Source organism: Phycodurus eques, chromosome 9, assembly GCF_024500275.1.
Source record: "Phycodurus eques isolate BA_2022a chromosome 9, UOR_Pequ_1.1, whole genome shotgun sequence".
Lineage (NCBI taxonomy): Eukaryota > Metazoa > Chordata > Actinopteri > Syngnathiformes > Syngnathidae > Phycodurus > Phycodurus eques.
Window position 1 is genome coordinate 19,517,361 of NC_084533.1, and position 19,844 is coordinate 19,537,204.

At 40.7% G+C, this 19,844-nt stretch overlaps 1 protein-coding gene across 3 annotated transcripts; it reads right to left on the reverse strand.

The window, feature by feature from the left end:
* Nucleotides 1-393: 393 nt before the first annotated feature.
* On the reverse strand, nucleotides 394-19,433 carry ints6l (integrator complex subunit 6 like). Of its 3 annotated transcripts, XM_061686271.1 has the most exons (18): nucleotides 19,142-19,433; nucleotides 18,922-18,999; nucleotides 15,294-15,443; nucleotides 13,482-13,571; nucleotides 13,187-13,370; nucleotides 12,942-13,070; nucleotides 12,448-12,611; nucleotides 11,641-11,793; nucleotides 11,345-11,477; nucleotides 11,003-11,097; nucleotides 10,792-10,902; nucleotides 8,723-8,938; nucleotides 8,518-8,644; nucleotides 8,272-8,414; nucleotides 6,663-6,894; nucleotides 5,729-6,097; nucleotides 5,418-5,511; nucleotides 395-2,759 (listed from the first exon to the last, which is right to left on the reverse strand). In XM_061686271.1, the coding sequence occupies exons 1-18, from the start codon at nucleotides 19,250-19,252 to the stop codon at nucleotides 2,657-2,659; spliced, it is 2,682 nt and encodes an 893-aa protein (XP_061542255.1). In that variant the 5' UTR covers nucleotides 19,253-19,433; the 3' UTR covers nucleotides 395-2,656. The 3 variants fall into 3 exon arrangements, with proteins under 3 accessions (XP_061542256.1, XP_061542255.1, XP_061542257.1); XM_061686272.1 differs by lacking the exon at nucleotides 18,922-18,999 and having other exon boundaries at nucleotides 394-2,759; XM_061686273.1 differs by lacking the exons at nucleotides 395-2,759; nucleotides 5,418-5,511; nucleotides 5,729-6,097; ... (5 more) ...; nucleotides 11,003-11,097; nucleotides 11,345-11,477 and having other exon boundaries at nucleotides 11,649-11,750.
* Nucleotides 19,434-19,844: the final 411 nt, after the last annotated feature.

The following is a 19,844-nucleotide window of genomic DNA, read 5'->3' on the forward strand; positions in this document are numbered from 1 at the left end:
GGTACAACTATTAGAAAATAAATGCAATGTTTTGAAAAATATACTGGCCTGTAATCCTTCAACATTTTACTAATCATTCCGTTTTTACCCCAACATTTTATTCCTTTAGTCCTAGGGCATTGTGGAGCTTTTCTCATGGAGGAATGCTACCACAGTTGCATGTTGACTTTGTTTGGTTTTACTGGCCTGTAATGTTTGCAGAGTGATACTCACTTAGCTAGTGAGCCATCCCTGAAAGAGCAGCCTTATCCATTTGCTTTAAAAGAAAAATGTAGAGTACAGTGCATACATTAGTTTTAAAAAAAAAACTTACTGTTGTCATACATAAGAATATTTCTTAAAACCAGAAATTGTTTTTGTAATTGCAAACCTACTTGATTTTTCTCACACATTCCAAATATGCATGTAACTTCATTGGTAGGTAGACATGTACTTCTTTGAAACAGTAGATACCATTTTAAAGGTGGTTTATTTGTTTTGTACAAAAATTCAATAAAACTCTTAAGTTTACAAAATTGACTTTCAAAATATTTGTCTTCCTCTGAAATGAACAAATTCACAAAAATAATCAGTCTTCCTTATGAACATGAAACAGTAGTGTACATTGGTCATGAAAACAAGGAGGGGGTTGTTACGTCATCATTGCAGCAGATGTAACTGCCAACAGAGGCAACACAGATGCACAAATTCCATCTATTCTCATCCATCCATTCTCAAATGCTCCTTATCCTGTTCAGGGTTGCGGGGCGCCCGAGCCTATCCCAGCTGACTTCGGGCGACCGACGGCCTACATCCTGAACTGGTCGCCAGTCAGTCGCAGGACACATAGACACGTCACTGAGCAGGAACTGAACGATGCACAAATTCCTTCAAATGAAATTGTCACACTGCCTGTCAATGGAGCCCCTGTAATGGGTGAAGAAGTGTGCGCTCATAGCTTGGCCTACTTTTAGGGACTTAAAATGAGAGATGTAATTTTCAGGTCAGTGGTTATGGTCAATTTCCTAGAAATGACTTCCAATCTTCTTATAATCTCCCATAGAGTGACATTGTAAAATGTGCGTGTTCACAAGGGACACGGACAGCTGCACGCAAGAATGAAAACATTCTGTTGCTATAAAGGAGCCGGACCTCTCTGCATTTTGTCAACATACAGTACATCCTCTAACACTGATACATTACCACTTTAGAACATTTGTGTCTCTAAGAACACTATTGCATGTCATTTGTTTTGCAGCATGTGAGTACTGATCTCAATTTCGATTAAAAACATCCCCCGGTGGAGACTTTTTAATCGCCTTAAGATGACGTGAAATTAATTTGTGAACTTTTACAGTCAGTCATGTCAGGATGGTTGACCCCCTCTGAACTTTTGAGCACTACCGTAATTGAGAAGAAACTCATAATAGAAATAATTGCAAATGAACTAATCTTGTATAATCGGCGCATAAACGGAAGTTCCTCAACATCAACATCTCAGGATGTAAAATGGAAATAAATATGAAATATAGTTTGCAGATTTTATTCATTGTCTGAAACTGATCAATAAGTTTCACAGCCTAAAAAGTAAAAAAAAAATAATAATAATAATAATTATTTGCTCATAAAATTTCCAGATAAAAAAAAACTGCTACTTTCTGATTTCATGGGTACAATATTACTTTTGCAAAACAAGTAATTGATAAGTTCAAACGGAATGAATTTGAGTTGATTTTGTTTCTCGGCAACTACACGAAACGAGAGGGTAAAATAACACCATCCTTCGTATAATATGGTGGAGAGTCTCTTGTGAGGTCAATTCTTTTGGCTTTCTCTGGCACTGAAAGCTATCAGATTACCATGGACTGCTTAGTAAGTGCGTTTTAGAAGACACCTCACGGCTAAGAAGGACTGTTTAAAACTTGCCCGACCAAAATCCCATTAAAACCTTCAGCGTGAGCTCAAATCAGCCATACCACAAAGTGTCCCTAAAATAGTCCGAATAACACATGCAGGCGCACCAGGATATTAAACAGAGTCATTGTTGAGGCATTGTCCCCAAAGGTTGCACAATAAATATTTGGATGCTGAGATGTCTTTTTCATTTTATAAAATATTCTAATTGTGCAAAATTAGTTCATTTGCATTGACTTTTAGGAAGATATGCGGACAATATAATTCAAATTTAAGGGAGCAATAATGCCAACCTCAACGGTACATATGGTATATATTGCTTTCACATCATAGAATTATAGATACACACGTCTCACTAACAGAGGTGAAAAGAGAGCAGTCGTGGGAGTACAAACGGGAGGTCACTCACGTCATCGTTTTTAAAACAGTGGTTTAAGCCTCAGAAACACGTTTCAGACCAGCTGAAGAAAGATCTGTGCTGCCATTTAAGGATGTTTTATGGCTTAATGTCTGTATGGTGGAGTGTTTGTCTACTGAATGATTGTGGATATCATCTGTCAGTATGCAGAGGATTATATTCATAAAGTCTTTCTACTTATCCCCAATGAATGTATCGTGCAGATAAGCCTCCCCTTGGCCTGTAACAGGATGTGACGTAACCGCATGTGGACCCTTCGCATAGAAGCGCCTTTGTCCTTTGCTTGTCTTATGTTTGGCCTCTCATTGTATTATACATCGCTACACACAGCTCAATTGATGTTCCTTAACTGGCAGGATCACTGGGAAGTTGTGATGGTGTACCATGCTTTTCGTCCAGCTCGGCGAGAGTAAGCTCTAACTGCTGGATCAACATCTGCTTCTTGAACCTGGAAGAGATGGTTAAGAAAGATGAAACTCAAATGGACTCAACAAAAATGGCTTGTTGCATGCATGGCAAACACTTGACCTGTACAGTATGCCAAATGCCAATGTCTTTGGAAATCTGAGCATGACTGCATACACCTTGAGACCATCAACAAACCGTTTGCGGATCAGCAGGCGGCCAACGTTAGGACTGTGACACTTTTTAAAGAAGTACATTTGAATTAGAAAATAGTATTTATTCATTTATTATAATTATTATTATCATTGTCTTTTATGGTCAATCTCTATTTTGTACAGCACTTTGTTACAGCTATGGTTTTTGTTTTTTTAAGTGCTGTAGAAATCAAGTCAAGTTGAGTTAAGTTGTGAGCTGTTCAAGTATATATTCGATATCCTTGATATCCAGCTTGAGGACCATGTATTAACACACTTTTTTTCCCCTCACTAGTTGGACAATTCATTGGACTTTTACGACCATGTCCTGCTAAAAAAGTATTTTACATTACTGTATGACATTACTGCACACCAGTAAAGCAACTACATGTTACTAGTAAGGAAAAACTGTGCACTAGTTGACAATTGCATGCTACTGGCTGGGATAGGCTCCAGCACTCCCGCGACCTTTGTGAGGATAAGCGGCTCAGAAAATGGATGGATGGATGGTACAAATACTGACATTTTTACTAGTACTACAAGTGTGCACACGCTCTTATTAACACCCAATAAAGCTCAGCTGTTCTAGTAGGATTTTGATTTTTTTTAAAGGTTTTGTGCAGACACTGACTAGTGCAGACACTGACTAGTATTTGGAAGTGTTCATAAGTCCCTCCACCTTGACTGAAGACCCAGTTCCAGCTGGCGCAAACCAGCCCGTGTTAATGATGCTGCCATCACTCATGCTTAACTGTAGGAATTGTGTTCTTTTGGTGATAAGCAGTGTTGTGTTTGCAGCAAACATACCTTTAAAAAATACGGTTAAAAAGTTCAACCTCGGTTTTATCAGACCATAACACATTTTCCCCACACGCATTTTGGAGATTTCAAATTGGAGTTTTTTTTTCTTCTTCGTAAGATAATGCTCTCCCCTCTTGGCACCCTACCCCATCAGAATCAGAATCATCTTTATTTTGCCAAGTATGTCCCAAAAAAAAACCACAAGGAATTTGTCTCCTGTAGTTGGAGCCGCTCTAGTACGACAACAGACAGTCAATTGACAGAGAACACTTTTGGGACATAAAGACATTGAGAAAAACAGTCACTGAGCAATAAAGGGTTGCTAGTTATCTGGTAATGCCGGTACAATTATTTATTTATTTTTGACAATTTTGCAAAAAGATGCAGAGTCCTCTAGCACTTAGAGCAGTTTGAATGACTAATATAGCAATAGTCCGGTGCAATGACCATTGTGCAAAGGGCACCGAGTGTATGCAGTTTAAAGTGACTAGTAGGGCGATAATCTGGGACAATGTTGATTGTGCAAATGTTGCAGATACTCCTCAGTCAGTGTGTAAGTGGTGCAGATGCTACTCTGGCATGAGTGACCAGTATTGGTCAACAACAGATATGCAGAGAGTGCAGCATGGCGAGAATATTACAGCGAGTGCACGAGTAATGTATAATTCGCCCGACAGAAATGTGACAACAAACTCAAGACAAAAAAATAGGTCAGACATGTGAATAGTACGATTGTTGTCACATGTACTAATCAGCCAGTACTTGCCAATAATTCGAGCAGCTCCTTCAATGATGCCTCTTGGCAGCCTCCCAGTGCAGTTTTTGTGTCTTTTCATCAATTTTGGAGGGACATCTGTTTCTTGCTAATGTCACGTGTTGTGCTATATTTTCTCCACTTGATAATGACTGATTTCACTGTACCCCCTGGTAAATTTAATGTTTTGCAAATGTTTTACTCTTTTCCTGAACAATGAGATCCTTGTGATGCCGTGGATGCTCTCTGCGGACCAAGGCTTGTGCTAGATGTGATTAATAACATGTCAAAAAACCTACTAGAACATCCTAACTGTATTTGGGGTTAATCAGTGGCACTTTAAATGATGGCAGGTGTGCGCTGACTTGCATTTAACAGAAGTTTGAATATGACTAGTTAATTCTGAAAACAGCCACATCCTCAGTTATAATTGAGTGTGCACACTTGTAGTACTAGTGAAGCGTCAGATGTTTAAATTTAAACAATTCTATACATTCACTAGCAGTATCAGTAGCATACAGTTGTCAGCTAGTGCACATTTTTAGTAACATGTAGTTGTTCTATTAGTGCGTGCTTGTCATTCTACAAGTGCGCAGCCATGTCATACAGTCATGGAAATTGTTTTATTAGTACTAAGACTTAATAGTGAGGTCCCGTCCAGGGTGTACCCTGCCTGTCTCACCCAAGAAAGGTGGGCTAGGCTAAGCTTCAGTTTACCTACCATTCCATCGTCACAGGACTGACACATACGTAAAAACAGGCAACCATTCATACTCTGTGACACGTATGTGCAATTATAATGAACCTCATGCTTGTTTTTGGAATGTGTAAGAGCAGAACGCATAGTGAGACCATGAAAAGCCCACATAGATTTGAACCCACAACAGTCTTTGTTGAGAGGCAGCAGTGCAAGCAGAGAGTAATGTGCTGCTCAATAGTCATTGTTTCTTACCGTGAGGCCTCTTTGATGGCGTGTTGGATAAAGTAGCGCTGGACATTGATCGGTCCTTTTACTAGCTGCAGTAGTTCTAGTATCGCCCCAAAGTCTGTTGACAGCAACAGAGACAAGAAACAAAGCTGAGTCAAACAGAAAATAATGTCTCCCAGTGACAGTCAGTAGCGACATTTAGGAAAATATGCCACCTTACTTTGTCAGAAAAGCCCAAAAATGAACAATGACCTGACAATAAGTTCAAGTGGAATATTTGTGATATTGTGAATGGGTTGGTTTTTGCAATGGATGGTTCACTGGTTCTTACTCACTTCGACCAGGTTTGCGGACCTCCTTGATCACACGCGTCCGCAGTTCTGCTTGGCTGCCATCCAGTGGCGGTATGAATATGGTCTCCAGCACAGCCGGCTCACTATCTGAGCTCTCCAACTGGCTCTGTGGACTCAGTCGCTCACAGTTGTATCTCTCCTCTAATGTATGCTCCTCGAGACCATCTTGAACCACTGGTTTCTCCTCGGCAATGTTTATGTCCTCCCCCCGATCCACTGCTTCTGGCGTGGCTTTTCCCTGCAAGCTGAGAGAAGGTTGGGTACCCACCACAGGGTCCACCTCACTGGGCCAATTCTCCCCCGACTCAGGCCCAAAAACGCCATCACCATTGCTCTCAGTGATCACCAGCCCTGAAGAGAATAGACATACAAAATGTTTATTTTCTCTTGAAATCAATGAAATAGTCTATATGAGAGATGACTTCCCAAAGCTAATCTCCCATCAAACTAAGGAACATTGACTTTTTAATGTCTTGCATGTAATTGGGTCTCTGGAGAGCCTGCCCACTCATCAAGTGTAGAAGTACACAACCAAGTAAATGTTTTGTTATCTTCCTGTTGACGAAAATGTACCTGTTAGCGAGCCATTCAGAATATTGCCTGATTGTGATGTAACAGTGTGCGTAATTTAAATAATATTGCCCCTACGCTGAGTTCCTCAACCTCTGACTTGGCATCTATCTGTTAGAACAGATTAGTAATAGCTAACATTATCACAGTTGGCTTCTGATAACCAGTACATGTTCCACAAAGTTGTCGATGTGGGAGTGGCGGTATTTCCGTTTGCTGCAAGCGCCACATGCACAGATCTGCTACACCGACTAACGTGTAATTTGGCGGCTTTGTGCTGCCTTCACCTTTGAACACACAAAATCAGCTCATCTTTTTGACACCATCAAAACTATACTTGTCTTACCTTTGTGCTGTGGGATGACTTTAAGTAGATTATGTTGCCCTTGAGCCCCAGCTGGACTCTTTCCAATCAGAATGTGGTTGGTGCTGACTAGTGCAGTCTGGGGCCGCCGTAGTAACGGTGACATGCTCCGCCTTCTCTTCAGAGTGGCACCCGCATTTGAGTCACTGGAATTTGCCCTTTTTTTGTTTTGAGGGCCCAAGACAAACTCATCAGCCTCATCGATCATCATGCCCTGGGAAATACATGGGACAAACACTTGAAATAGCTAGCAAGAATACTCAAAAGCACAGAACTACATCAGGTCTTTAATATATCAACTGCAAGGAGTGAACGTCTTCAACCAAGCATCATCTTGAACAGCTAAAATTACATCTGCTATTTTTGTTTGATTGCACTTATTCCATTCAGCTGCGACTTGGAGCCACCTGCTCACTGCTTCCTATATGGTGAAGTGGAACAGTAAGTACAAGAGTCTACTTACTCCAGCCTTTACAATAATATAAGACAATACATTTATTATTGGTGGAAAAGTTCAATGCGAATGGCTGGGAACCAATTCAGAGTGTAGCCTGCCTCTCGTCCAAAGTCAGCTGGGGTATGCTCCAGTGAGGATAAGCTGTTCGGAAGATAGATCGGCGAGATGGTTGGATGTTAGTAATGCTAACTAGAAAATACTTTTACAGTTTGGGCTGGTTATGTATGATGCAACAAGATCAAAGTGGGGTCAAAAAAACAGTAGGATTCATAATGTATTTGTTATTATTATGTTTTAGACCACTTCTTGTTTCATATTTGACCAATTCAAATGCAAAATCACATTCGACCCAACGGCGGGGTCGGGTTCGACCTAACTGCAAGATCACATTCGACCCAACGGCAGGGTCGGGTTCGACCCAACGGCAGGGTCGGGTTTGACCCAACGTCAGGGTTGCGTTCGACCAAACGGAAGATTCGCGTTCAACCCATTTTGGGGTACACAGCCCCAACCAAACACGCAGGGTCAAACCCCCTAACCCAGACGTGCAGGTCTAAAATGACTACTCATTGGGTTGGTCCAACTTTAGGAATGCATTGGGTTACCCAAATAACTCATGTTGTTTTTTACCCAGCCGTTTTTAGACTGTATAAACGGTGCTGAATGATGACTTTATGATGTTCTTTTCCTTTAAAATTTCCTTTTACTTTCTATTCTAATATCCTCTGTCATGTTTATATTTTTTATTTAAAAAATCAAGCAATCAAAACAAATTATTGACTGATAAGTGTTATAATATATGATATGATGTTTCATGTTAAATTTAAATTGGTCCCACATGTACAATCTGGAACATGTTCTGACACTATTATTATCCTTGACATGATTAATATCTGACACTGCATCCACAGAGCATTTTTTTCCCAAGTAACCATTCATTGTATTTGTATCCAGCCATCTTCTGGAGCAATTGTCCTCATTAGGGTTGCAGCGGAGTTGGAACCTATCCCAGCTGAGCTTGGACGAGAGGCGGGATACACGCTGGACTGTTGCCAGCTAGTCGTAGGCCATTAGGTTGATACATCAAAAATAAAACTTCCTTGGCTAGGCTGTATGCCTCTGATTGGTTACTACCTTCTTATCCTGCTTGAAAGGATTCCCAAAGGTGTGTAATCGTTTAGGTTGATCGGGGTCGATTTCTCTCAGAGGAGACAGCATCATCTTCAGGTACTCCTGGTAGTTTCCCATCTGAGCCACTGGGATACTATGCAGGTAATCTAACAAGGACAATACATTTTTAAATTAACCCATTAGGTTCCTTTAGATTTTTCAAACTCTTATATGGAAACTGGTTGAAAAGTGTGACACAACATACAGTACCTTCATCCTGCCCTCTGACTAGTTTTTGTGAAGTCCGCAGTAAATTAGAGCGCATTCGAGTGAGCTGATCCAGAAGATTCCATCTTGGGATGTCGTAGGCATTTCTGTAAGCTTGAGGCTTAACATCCTGTGAAACAGACATGCTTTATCATTCCAAAAACATGGCATCAGTTTTCAAGAAATGTCCTTGTTGTCCCCAACCTACTTTGTTGAGCAGGGCGATCTGAAAGCCGGAAAACTCCTTGAAGTTGATATCCACCATGCGAAGTGGACCTTCTCCTGTGATTCCATGTAGTAGCTGCTTAAAATCTTGCCGGTGGGCCAGAGACAAGGAGCTGGAGTGGTTCTTCACCCTTATGCCAGTTTCCTGGGGCGCCTTCTTCCCCACAGATACAATTAACCGCTCAGACTCTATTTTAGCCTTGATGAAAGAGAGAAATGCTTAATTTGACAGGCTCGTGTTCAGAAACCAAATATGCTCGTTCACTGATTATGAACGCTCTTTAGTGTGGAAACTCCTGCAAACATTTCCAGGCAAATGAGGATGAATGCTCTAATGAAGCAGTTCAAACAATTCAAACAACATCTTTGTGATAAATATGCCTCGGAATTTGCACAAAACTCCAAAATTCAAAGCTGGCATCACTCAAGACTTCAGCAAATCTTGCAAGACTTCAGTATATAATATAACTACATAATGGACGAAACTACAAGTCTTTTCTGGATATTCTATTTCATGCGACAGCATCACAAAAGGGCACAGAATAGGTGACTGAAATACATAAGGTGACTTAATTGAAAATTGGATCAGCTGTGACATACTCGATATAAGAAGTCTACACAGCCCCTGTTCAAAGGCAATTTTTTTCACCGTTAATGTGACTGTAACCTGTACACCTCAAAAGAAAAAATAATATCGAAGAGGAAGTAAAAATAAACAACTGATATAATGTGGTTGCACAAGTGTGCACACGCTTTTATAACTGGGGGCTTGGCTGTGTTCAAAACTAACTAATCACATTCAAACTCATGTTAAGTGGGAATCAGCACACACCTGCCACCATTTCTGATTAACCCCAAATAAAGTTAAGATGTTCTCGTAGGCTTTTCCTGCCATTTTTTATAATCACATTTTACAGCAGAAGCAAAGGTCAGCATAGCGCTTCCACAGCATCAGCGGGATCTCATTGTTCAAAGGTATCAGTCAAGAGAAGGGTACAAAATAATTTCCAAGGTATAAAAATAAGGAATAATCTACTAGGACATCTGCACTTTTATTTGGGGTTAATCAGAGGCAATTAAATTGTGGCAGGTGTGTGCTGACTCCCATCCATCCATCCATTTTCTTTTACCGCTTATCCTCACAAGGGTCGCGGGAGTGCTGGAGCCTATCCCAGCTATCATTGAGCAGGAGGCGGAGTACACCCTGAACTGGTTGCCAGCCAATCGCAGCAACACCGCTTATCCTGGTTAGGGTGCGCTGACTCCCACTTAACATGAATTTGGATGCATTTGTGAATTCTGAACACACCCACATCCCCAGTAATAAGACTAAGAGGATGCACACACTGCACGCTTTTAAGACCACATTGTCTCAGTTGTTTGTTTTTTTACATCTCCTCTCAAACAGATTTAATTTTTTTTTTCTCAATTGAATTGTACAGGTTATGGGTCACATTAATGGAGAAAAACGTTTTAAACACTTAGGTTTCTACCTTTTGAGAGGTTAAAAAAAGAGGTAAAATCCTTTCCACTTTTCATTCACTTTGCCAAAGTTAACGAGGGCGAATTATGGTAAATTTACTTTTTAATTGCTTTTATACAAAAGTTAGGCCTCTGGAGGGTGCCTGCCCACCCATTAAGTGTGAAATTATACAAGTGCTCTCCCACATATTCACTGATATACATATTTGTCTGTCTTTTTAACTTATCCTCCGTTATTGGCTGAAAAACTCGATTGTCTGTTTTTGTGCTGAGCCCAAAGCCATGTCTAACAAAAGTATTGCTATTTTGAAGTGAATTGAAGAGTTTCATGTAATGCTTTCCCATCTTCTGGCATCTACAGGCAATTATAAAGGTAGCAGAGCTAGTGTTAGCACAAATTCGTACTACTGGCTAACAGCATTGACCCTGGCACAGATTAATTAAATTTCTATTATTTGTACGAGAAAAACGGAAGATAAATTCAAACAAATTGGAGGTGGACCAGAATCCTGGAACAGATTCTGTTGGACTCTGTTTGACGAAGGGTTCCTGACGGCCTGGTATGTTTACCTGCTGGCTGAGCTTCTTCAGATAAGAGATGACACTATAACTCAGACCACAGTCCATGCTGTCGCCAATTAAATTTGGTGCCCCCATCATCCTTAGGGCCTTTTTTAAAGGCTGTAAAAAGACGTCAGAGAACATTAACAATTTTAGTTATAGGCGGGAACAATATCAACAAAATCGCATGAAAGCTGCAGGTGGGCTGACATTGACTTACCAAAAGATAGTATGGAGGCATCGTTTTAAGGTACATCTCCAAGGCTTGTCGCCACTTGAGGTTTGGTTTTAGTTTGTGCACTTTGAACAAGTCATCTGAAAAAAGACAATGAAGAGTGATGAGGAACACCAATTTACCTGCAGTTACTCATTTACAGTCCGACTGTTGCTCTTATATTAGTAGTGTCTCTCCACGACAGCAATGTTCTTCATGACTAATTTGACCGCAAATAATGGCTGCATCATGAAACTTGATCCATAAAGCTCTATGTGATTAGAAATAGTGAAGACTAACTGACCCATGAGTTTGAATGTAATTAAAAAGCCAAATAGTATGTCTCACCAAGGAGTGGAAGGAGCACTGGGTAGTTATAAGGCATGACAAAGAGGTTGACACAAGTGAGAGTGGTACTGGCTTTCAGGTAACCAAAAGGCTGGCCCAGGTCGGTTTGCTTCCCGCTGCTGCTAACAAACACCTGAGGAAAGAGAGTGAAGGAATGTGTTATTCTTTCATATGAAGTCAAGCATGATTGTGTAAGCGGATTATTCATGTGTCAAATCACAAGGGACCTAAGATGCTTTGATAGCTACCTCATTTTTTTAAAACTTCATCTGATAGCTTTGTGAGTGAATAGTTACCTGCCAGCACATGTGTGGAGACTTCCTTTCCAAAATGTATTGGGTGAGAGGCGAGGGCTCCAGTTCGTATTTGTCAAATGGAAGCTTGTCTATCACCATTGGCTCACAGTCTACACAGGAGAAACGCACCACAGGATGGGCAGTGCGAGGGGGCTGGGCGCAGGAAATTAACTTTTAGTAAAATTGTTTCTGTGGTAAGGGCAAGTACAATAAACAAAATACATTATTCATAGGCCACACAATAGTTCCACCTACACACAACGACATCTAATACAGGAGCTGTATACAAAACTGCCAATATAAAGGTAATATTGTTCCGCTTAAACTTACACTGCAGTAATAAGTAGTTATTTACCCAAAAAAATATTATTGTGCTTGTAGTTTGCATGTGCACGGTGACCAAGTGGTTAGCGTGTCTGCCTAAAAGGTCTGAGATTCTGAGTTTGAATCTAAACTCTGAACTTGCTGTGTGGAGATTGTGTTTCCTATGAGTATGTACAGTGCAGTCCACTGCAGTCTACAACCATAATAATAAACATATTATTAAATGAGCTTAAAACCATTTTAATGTCTAACTTATTTATTTTATACTATAGCTTGTGGATCTCATTAGACTGTGCACTGTAACCAATGTTGCAGCCTTTAAGAGTAGAAAAAGAAGCTTCAAGATAAAAGAGCCCACAGTGAAATTCCAGAGTTGCACATTTGATTCGACGCACCAGTTAGTTCTTGATAGATGCAAGATCAGCAGGCATATTCCAACATACTGTAAAAGAGAAAAAAGTGTTGCGAAGTGTTTTTGCTCACAAGTGTAGGAGAGTTCTGGTCCGGCCAGAAAGACTCTGGTATGGGCCAATGTCCAACTGGCACCCCCGTTTTCGGGTTGGGGCGCACATAGATGAGTTTGTGGCAACTGTGCCACAGCTGTGGACTGAAGGACGACACAGAGCGGCTTGACTCCACTGAGTTGTCTACAAAATAGAAGAGGACATTGTTTGCTCAAAATATGGTATGCTAATCAGTGGTTATGGACATTTTATATGGAGTTTTCCTGAAACAACAGTTCTTCTTTCGTTGGCATTGGTGTTATGAAAGGAAGAAAATCCCACAGTATCTTTTTGCCACTCAAACTACATTTTCAGTTGTACATCAGTACCTCATAACAGCTCTTGTTTACATAGTATGGACTCCACTGCACAAAATTAATACATTCCTATGGATATTGTTTTTTATACGTAATACAATTGAAGGAAAGTAACATCTTTAACTTTGTATGAAGTGTGTATCACACAGTAACTCACCATCCCCTATAAGAGGTGGATCTGGCCCAGTTTTCTCAAAATTAATGACAACGCCACTTTGAACTTTTTGGACAAGAGACTCAAGACACTGATTCAGCATTCTTTGTGTTCGGACGCAGTAGGATCGCCCTGAGACAAATACAGAATGTGTGTTACTAACATATACTGTATACAGAACGCATGATTGAATACTATAAAAAAAAGTTCACTGGGAATACAACAGAAGAGTAAGCGAGTATGTCAACCTCCTGTGACTTCACACATTTGGGTGATGGCGGACTCATCGGTGGGGACGCTGCCAAGCTGCTCGTTGTCTGCAGTAGCGGCTCCAGGAAGCCGAAGCACCAGCGCGAATAACCTCTGATCCCAGCGGAAGGGCTCTTTGGTCAACTCGCTCCCTGCCAGAGGTGAGTTCAGAGGCAGGTGCAGCTGCACAGGGATAAAATAAAGGTTATTACATATGCACATACCAGATCAGCTGGCAGTTTCTGTGGCGCAAAGCAGACCATAGCAACACATCTGTGTTTTATTTTTTTTTACCTCATCTGGGACCCCAGAGTTATGTGTGAGTTTGTTGCCATCAGTGATAGTGATGATTACAGATGGCTCAAGGAAGAAAGGGTTACGGCCCTGGGGAGGAAAAATCCAACAGTCATCTCCAAATTTAGACAAAGTACTCAACTATCCATCCATTTTCGATTTGTTTATCTTCTTAAGGGTCACGCTAGGGAAGCGAGAGCCTATCCCAGATGATGCGGAAAAGGCAATTTACACCCTCAAATGATCACCAGTCAAACACAAACACAGACAAACAACATTCACTTTCACACCTATGGGCAAATGAACCTAACATATGTGAGGTTTTTGAAGGAGAATGCGTAAAGAACCTACATCCCAGTTTGAACCGTCTAGTTGTGAAACAATATTTAAAACATTTATGAGCATCATGTAAACAACAAAATACTGAGTACGAAAGATGGTTGTTGTTGCTTTGTGACAGAATTCCTCTGTTGGCTGCTCGAGTGGCTCTGTGTTATGCGTGCAAGACAGAGGCCACCACGACTGCACTGTAGAGGTCAGCCTTGTCTGACTGCAACGCAGACTGGAATGCTTAAGGTGATTTTCACACTCCTGAACTGGGGTCAATACTTCAGCATAGTAATCCACCTGGGCTTTCTCAGAGGAGGAGACGTGAAAGAGGAGTGAAGAATATGAAGCCAGATGGAGTGGATTAGATTTAGATGTCTCCTAGGAATAAAGCAGAACTACAAGCTTTTACGCTCATCAAATCCTTCACTCAAGCAGGCAAAGTCCATGTGGATGTGTGACACTTTTCTTCTCAAGGTGTAAAAATTGTAATTGTAGACTCACCAGCAAGGATAGGGTACACAGTAAACCTGCAAAATCTAATGGCATCCAATTTTACAAGAGCTGCTACAGGAGTTCACTTAATAAGGTAATAATTTGGGTATTTCCTCCAATAGCGGCATCCACCCAAAGAATTACAGGATGTGTTGTGCACTTTAAATAAATAAACTCTACATCTGAAATAGACACTTCATTTTACGCCGCAAGAAAAGGAGGTGTTGCTACTAGACTGTGTTAATTACATTTACTATGCCATCTGATACCCCATGATTCACGTGGAAGGCGTTACCATAACACACACTGCCTGCACAGTACACATGGCATCTGTAAAGCTAAAGTCCACGGTAGAGTTTAAAGAAAAGGAATTGGGAATTGGAAAATAAATAAATAAATAAAATAATTATCTGATGTGTCCACTGAACGAAGAAAGCTGCAAGTGATGAGAAACAAAGTTGGCGAGGAGTTGGACAGAAAGCTTTTACAATGGATTTATTCCAAGTGGGACAAACACAACTGAGCAGTGTTTACAACAATAACAAGAAACCTGAGATCTACCCTTCCGCGAGTCAAGTAGGCTGTAATACAATATATATTATGCATCCATGTTTTTAAGAATGTATTAATCCCTCTCATGTAACTAACTGTATCCAAAATACTGTACTGTATATTTAACATAGGTTTCTGTCTGAGGCACTGAAAGTTTACACCAATGCAACACAATATTTGATTAATTATTAACTTAATTGACAAAGTCAATGAAACAGATCATAAAAAGCAACAGATCTATTGTTGTATGTTTGTGAAATGATGCAAGTGTACTTGTTGTGGCCAGTTATTGAATAATGGGCCTTAAATAAAATAATAGAGTATTTGTTTCATAAAGCACTCTCTGTAAATGAGTGATTGGACTATGCCCATCTTCCACTTTTCTCCGAAAGTAACAAATAACACTGCAGAAGAGGATGACAACATCACATACTGTACCTGTCCATAATTGTCAATGCCTGAGACGAGGCGGTTGAGGTTAAGCAGGTCAAAGGCTGTGCGGAGAGCATGGCCTAATGTCGTCAGCCCAGACGCTTGCAGGTTCTTCAGCTCACACATGAAGGTGGCATGGTTCTCCTTCCACCCTGCCTAAAATACATACAGTACAGTGTGAGGTTGAACACAGTAGTAGTACAGAATAGCTAGAATAAATGCAAACCCAGAGAAGAATTAATCCAAATGAAAGAAAATTACAAATACATTACTGCATTCTCCATAGATTGAATGACATCCAAGCACTTAGCATTTTTCATGACATGACAACAAGCATGACATGAGACGAACTCAAATAGGCGATAATACACCATCAACAGAGATACACCGACGTGTCTAATTTTCTATACAAGTGTCCCAAAATACACCTCCCACTGCTGCCTGTTCACTGTGAAAGACACATTTAGAGTCCTGCGAGAGAGGATGTTGGTGTGGACTGCTCTTGGACTTTTTCTCCAGTGAGGTCAAGTACTTCACTGCTGTAATTTCATGCTTAATCTAAGGATGACCTGCAAGATTACCACTTCCCATGTTTAAAAGGGAGGGGCTGAAGATATCTTGCATTGCCAGCACCAATGTGTTTGCTGAGAACATAGTCACAAGATTGAATAGAGAAAGAGTGGAAAACCAGGATGTAGGTGGAATCCCATTGTGGTTGCATGTATGACATTAGGTCATAAGAGCCACAAAGATGAGCTACTGAGCCAGGCATACAGCGGATACACCCTTGTGTAGGCTGGTAGACGTACAGTATAAGGCCTAGCTTGCACTCAATAATTCAGACTAGAATATTTGTATTTTCTTCCCACCTACCAGTCTCTCTCTCTCTCCTTCTCCATCAACAATTTATTGCCCGTGTAACAGCACAATTGGAGTAGTCTCATGCAGTATAAAATCGTGTCCTTCTATCACCATGCACAAATCAGGCACACACAGCATAAGGCAATCTAACAAAAATTTTAAAAAACAAGAGCAGGTGGACAAAGGGACAGACACTGTTATCTTGGATTAAGACATGAAAGACTAGATTTAAACTACACAAAAAGGTAGTAAAAAAGTGCAGATGAAAACTTCCCCTCCCAAGCATGCTGAATGCTTTTTTTCTTGCTCATAAACCACACTTATCTAAGCAAGATGTTAATTTCATTTGTACTGCTTTAAAAAGGTACACCCCTATTATACTGTACAATATATGGTAGCGAATAAGATGCCAAATGGCATATGTTAATTTATCTTCAAAACATCTTATCTGTGCACATTTCTCCTCTTTGAAATAAACTAGGAGGGTGCTCACCATTAAACAATTATCTACGGAAACTGATATGAAGTAACTAAGCTCTATTCAAAAATTATTGGTGCATCAACTGTGTGCATATGACTATTATACCAAAACAACAGAATGGTGAAATTTAGGGACTGAGAACATCATTGAATAACTGCATAACCATGCACTGAACAGATTCATTTTAACATCTTATAACATTAAGCAAAAAATATAACTTAGTAAAAATTGTAACTTTTTTTGATTCAAGGATTCTCTTCTTATCGCACCACAGGCCACTACGTAATTCATTTGCAAATTTGAAATTCAACAACGTAGGACAATATGCTTTGGCCTTAACCCTAAAGACTGATTGAAAAGCAAGATAAAAACTTTCTACTGCAGTAATAACACGAAATGACTATCACAACAGTGCCTGGTTTTGAAATGTGTGACAATAGGACATTTACAAAATGGAGAAAAGCATCTGACAATCATGGTGAAACAGCTCCATGCTGGGAAAAAAACAAAAACAAAAACTTCCCAGTTGTCCTGTTATTACTGGCAGAATAATTCATGAACAACATTGATCAGTCAGAACGTGCTAAAATTTTTATATTTCTCTTAAATTTGATGAGAAAAGAGAGCGAGGGGAGGAAGAAAATGGGGCACTGCAGCCAAATGGAAACTGTGGTGAGAATAGCCCACAGCTCAGGCACAGCAATGTGGTATGCTAAATGTAGCATGTTTACTGGCACCAATGGAAACATGTTTACAGCGAGTAGAGCCATAGAGAGGCAAGTAGGTACCATGCAGTGGAAATCGGACAGCATCCAAGCAAATCTCTCCACTGGTGTGCTGTGTTTCTTTCTTTGACATTACTCTGCATTCGCACTCAATTCATAAGGAAATTGTAATTTCTAGGAGTATGCGGCATATTTCTTCCTGACTGACCAGCATTTTTATGTCCATGAGCTTTGAGACAACACAAGTGCTTGTCTGAAAGTCTGAAAATCAATAAAAATACATTCCACAGCTCCACGTCACGTTTCTCAAGAGGCCCCAAACCACATAATTCAACATTAGAATTTCGCACTGTTTGTTTCGTACAGACTGTTATCATTCAAGTCTTGAGGATGTGACCTTGTGGCTTGCACAGTGCACCCATGCTGCAACTACAGTACTACAAATGTCACAAATTACAAGCCTACACAATTTGAGTAACTACTACAAGCCTACATCTAGAAAAAGAACCAGCTTGTATAACCAACTGTCAGATTTTTTTTTTTTTTTTTTTCACTTTTAAACTCAACCTGCATATCAACGTTAGGCTATAATGGATGGGGTATATCACTACATAATCAAATGGGATGCAGTTCCTGTATAGTGATCAAAGTTCGTGATGAAGTAAACAAACACATTCAATTCTCCATTTGTTATTGTGCGTTGAATTGGATTTGAATACCCTTTCAAAATGTTTTAATGTCTTGTCTTTTGTTGCAAATTTCTTTGAACTGGTGCTACACAAATGGGATGTAAATTCATCTGGCATGAAAAGTCAGGTGCCAGGTTATAAAACATGTCAACAGATGACGTGGGGGCTCTGGAATAATAGTAGTGGGTCACAAGTTGCATCAGTATTTGTCCATGGTGATAGTGTGTATTTTGGATGTGAGGGGGGGGGCCTTTTATTACTACATTTTTTTAATTTATTTTTTAACTGTAAACCAAGTTTAGGGAGACGGTTTAGCATTCATTTGTATGCAATATGTCCACAATGATGAGTCCCTAAGAATATCCATCACACAAGAATGCGTGAGACAGATGTGAGTGAGGGAAGGGTGGCTGTGATTGTGTGTTCAAACACAGTGCTCGCACAATGGCTATATAAAATAATCATCATATATATTGTTCCATCGCACTCACGTCCCTTGAAGGTTTATCAACTTTCAACCCACGTTTGGCCAATAGTAACACGCCATTAAGGCAAGGGGTGGGGTTAATGATGACTGACGGGCTCGGCGGCAAATGAGGACGGTGAACTGTGAGGGAGGAAAGTGACGTCACAGTCGATAATACATTTCTACGCCTCCATCTCAACGCCCGAGAGTTTTCTCTACACAAAAGCAAAATGTCCGCTGGATGGAAGGAGGCAGCGCTGCTCTGCTTCTGCGAGCAAATACATTGCCGCTCTTTTGCTACCGGGAGGGAGGCCACCGAAAGCTGGCAGCACACCAGACGGACAATAAAATCCCATGAACAGAAAAACAATTTGGACTGGCAAATGTAACAATTGTATCAGTTGCTAATTACCTTCACTCCGTATGGTGGATCATCGAATGTAACTAGCATGTACCTGTCGCCTCTACTAGCCGGGTCTCGGGCACGCAGCTGTCAAAAAAAAAAAAAAAAAAAAAGGAAAGCCAAAACAACATATATTAATTTCGACCGATTTCGACCAAGGAAGCCGACGCTCGCCAAAGGTGCACACTTGCTGGGGGGGAAAAAAAGTCGGGGTAAAAGCAGTCGTTACCTTCATAAAGACCTCAACCGCGCCTTTAGCAATGTCCAGATACGTCGTACCCAAATAAGTGCGCTGATTCATAGAGGCGGACGTGTCTAACAGGAAAACTAAAATAGGCATTTTAAATGGAAAGTCGCCGTTGTATGTTTTTTTTTCTTTTTCTTTTTTTTTTTTAAATTAACTATTATCCACATATGACCTATAGTACGGCCAAGCAGGTCACACATGTGCGTATATAGTTGTTATAATAAGCACCCCCCCCTCCCTCCAGAAGAGGGCCGTTGCCTGCGCCCTCCCTCTGTCCGCCTTGCCAGTGTTCTGGCTCGGCTCGCGCTCTTCAACTTCTGCTCCCAAGCGAAGGGAACGCCCCCTGCCTCCACTGCAACGTCATTGGCTCAGCGGGCGTGCTAGAGACACGCCCCTCCCTAGTCAACTCTATATAAACGAGCAGCAACGAGGTCGCCGACGTGGTGGTGTCGGACGCTACTTTGGCTGTGTACTACACGATGACTGTTGCGACTTGTCTTTGTTGTGAATGCGTAGCTTCACTATTGCAATGCATGTCCCATATTAACATAAGCATAATGAGTGCTTGGCCCTTTGCACCGTGACGAATTGGATAAATACGAATTTATTATGGCCTCAACGATCTTAAATAAACATGATATACTATATACATGTTATATTTAATAGAGCAGCGCTTGAGTACTGT

Bases quoted from the DNA above. Each gene is read 5' to 3' on its own strand.
- ints6l (XM_061686271.1), bottom strand. From the start codon at position 19,252: ATGCCTATTTTAGTTTTCCTGTTAGACACGTCCGCCTCTATGAATCAG. The intron at 12,612-12,941 runs GTGAGTTACTGT...TCTATTTTGTAG, and splicing joins TCCACCTCTTATAGGGGATG to ACAACTCAGTGGAGTCAAGC. The intron at 11,794-12,447 runs GTGAGCAAAAAC...TCCTGCGCCCAG, and splicing joins ACCAGAACTCTCCTACACTT to CCCCCTCGCACTGCCCATCC.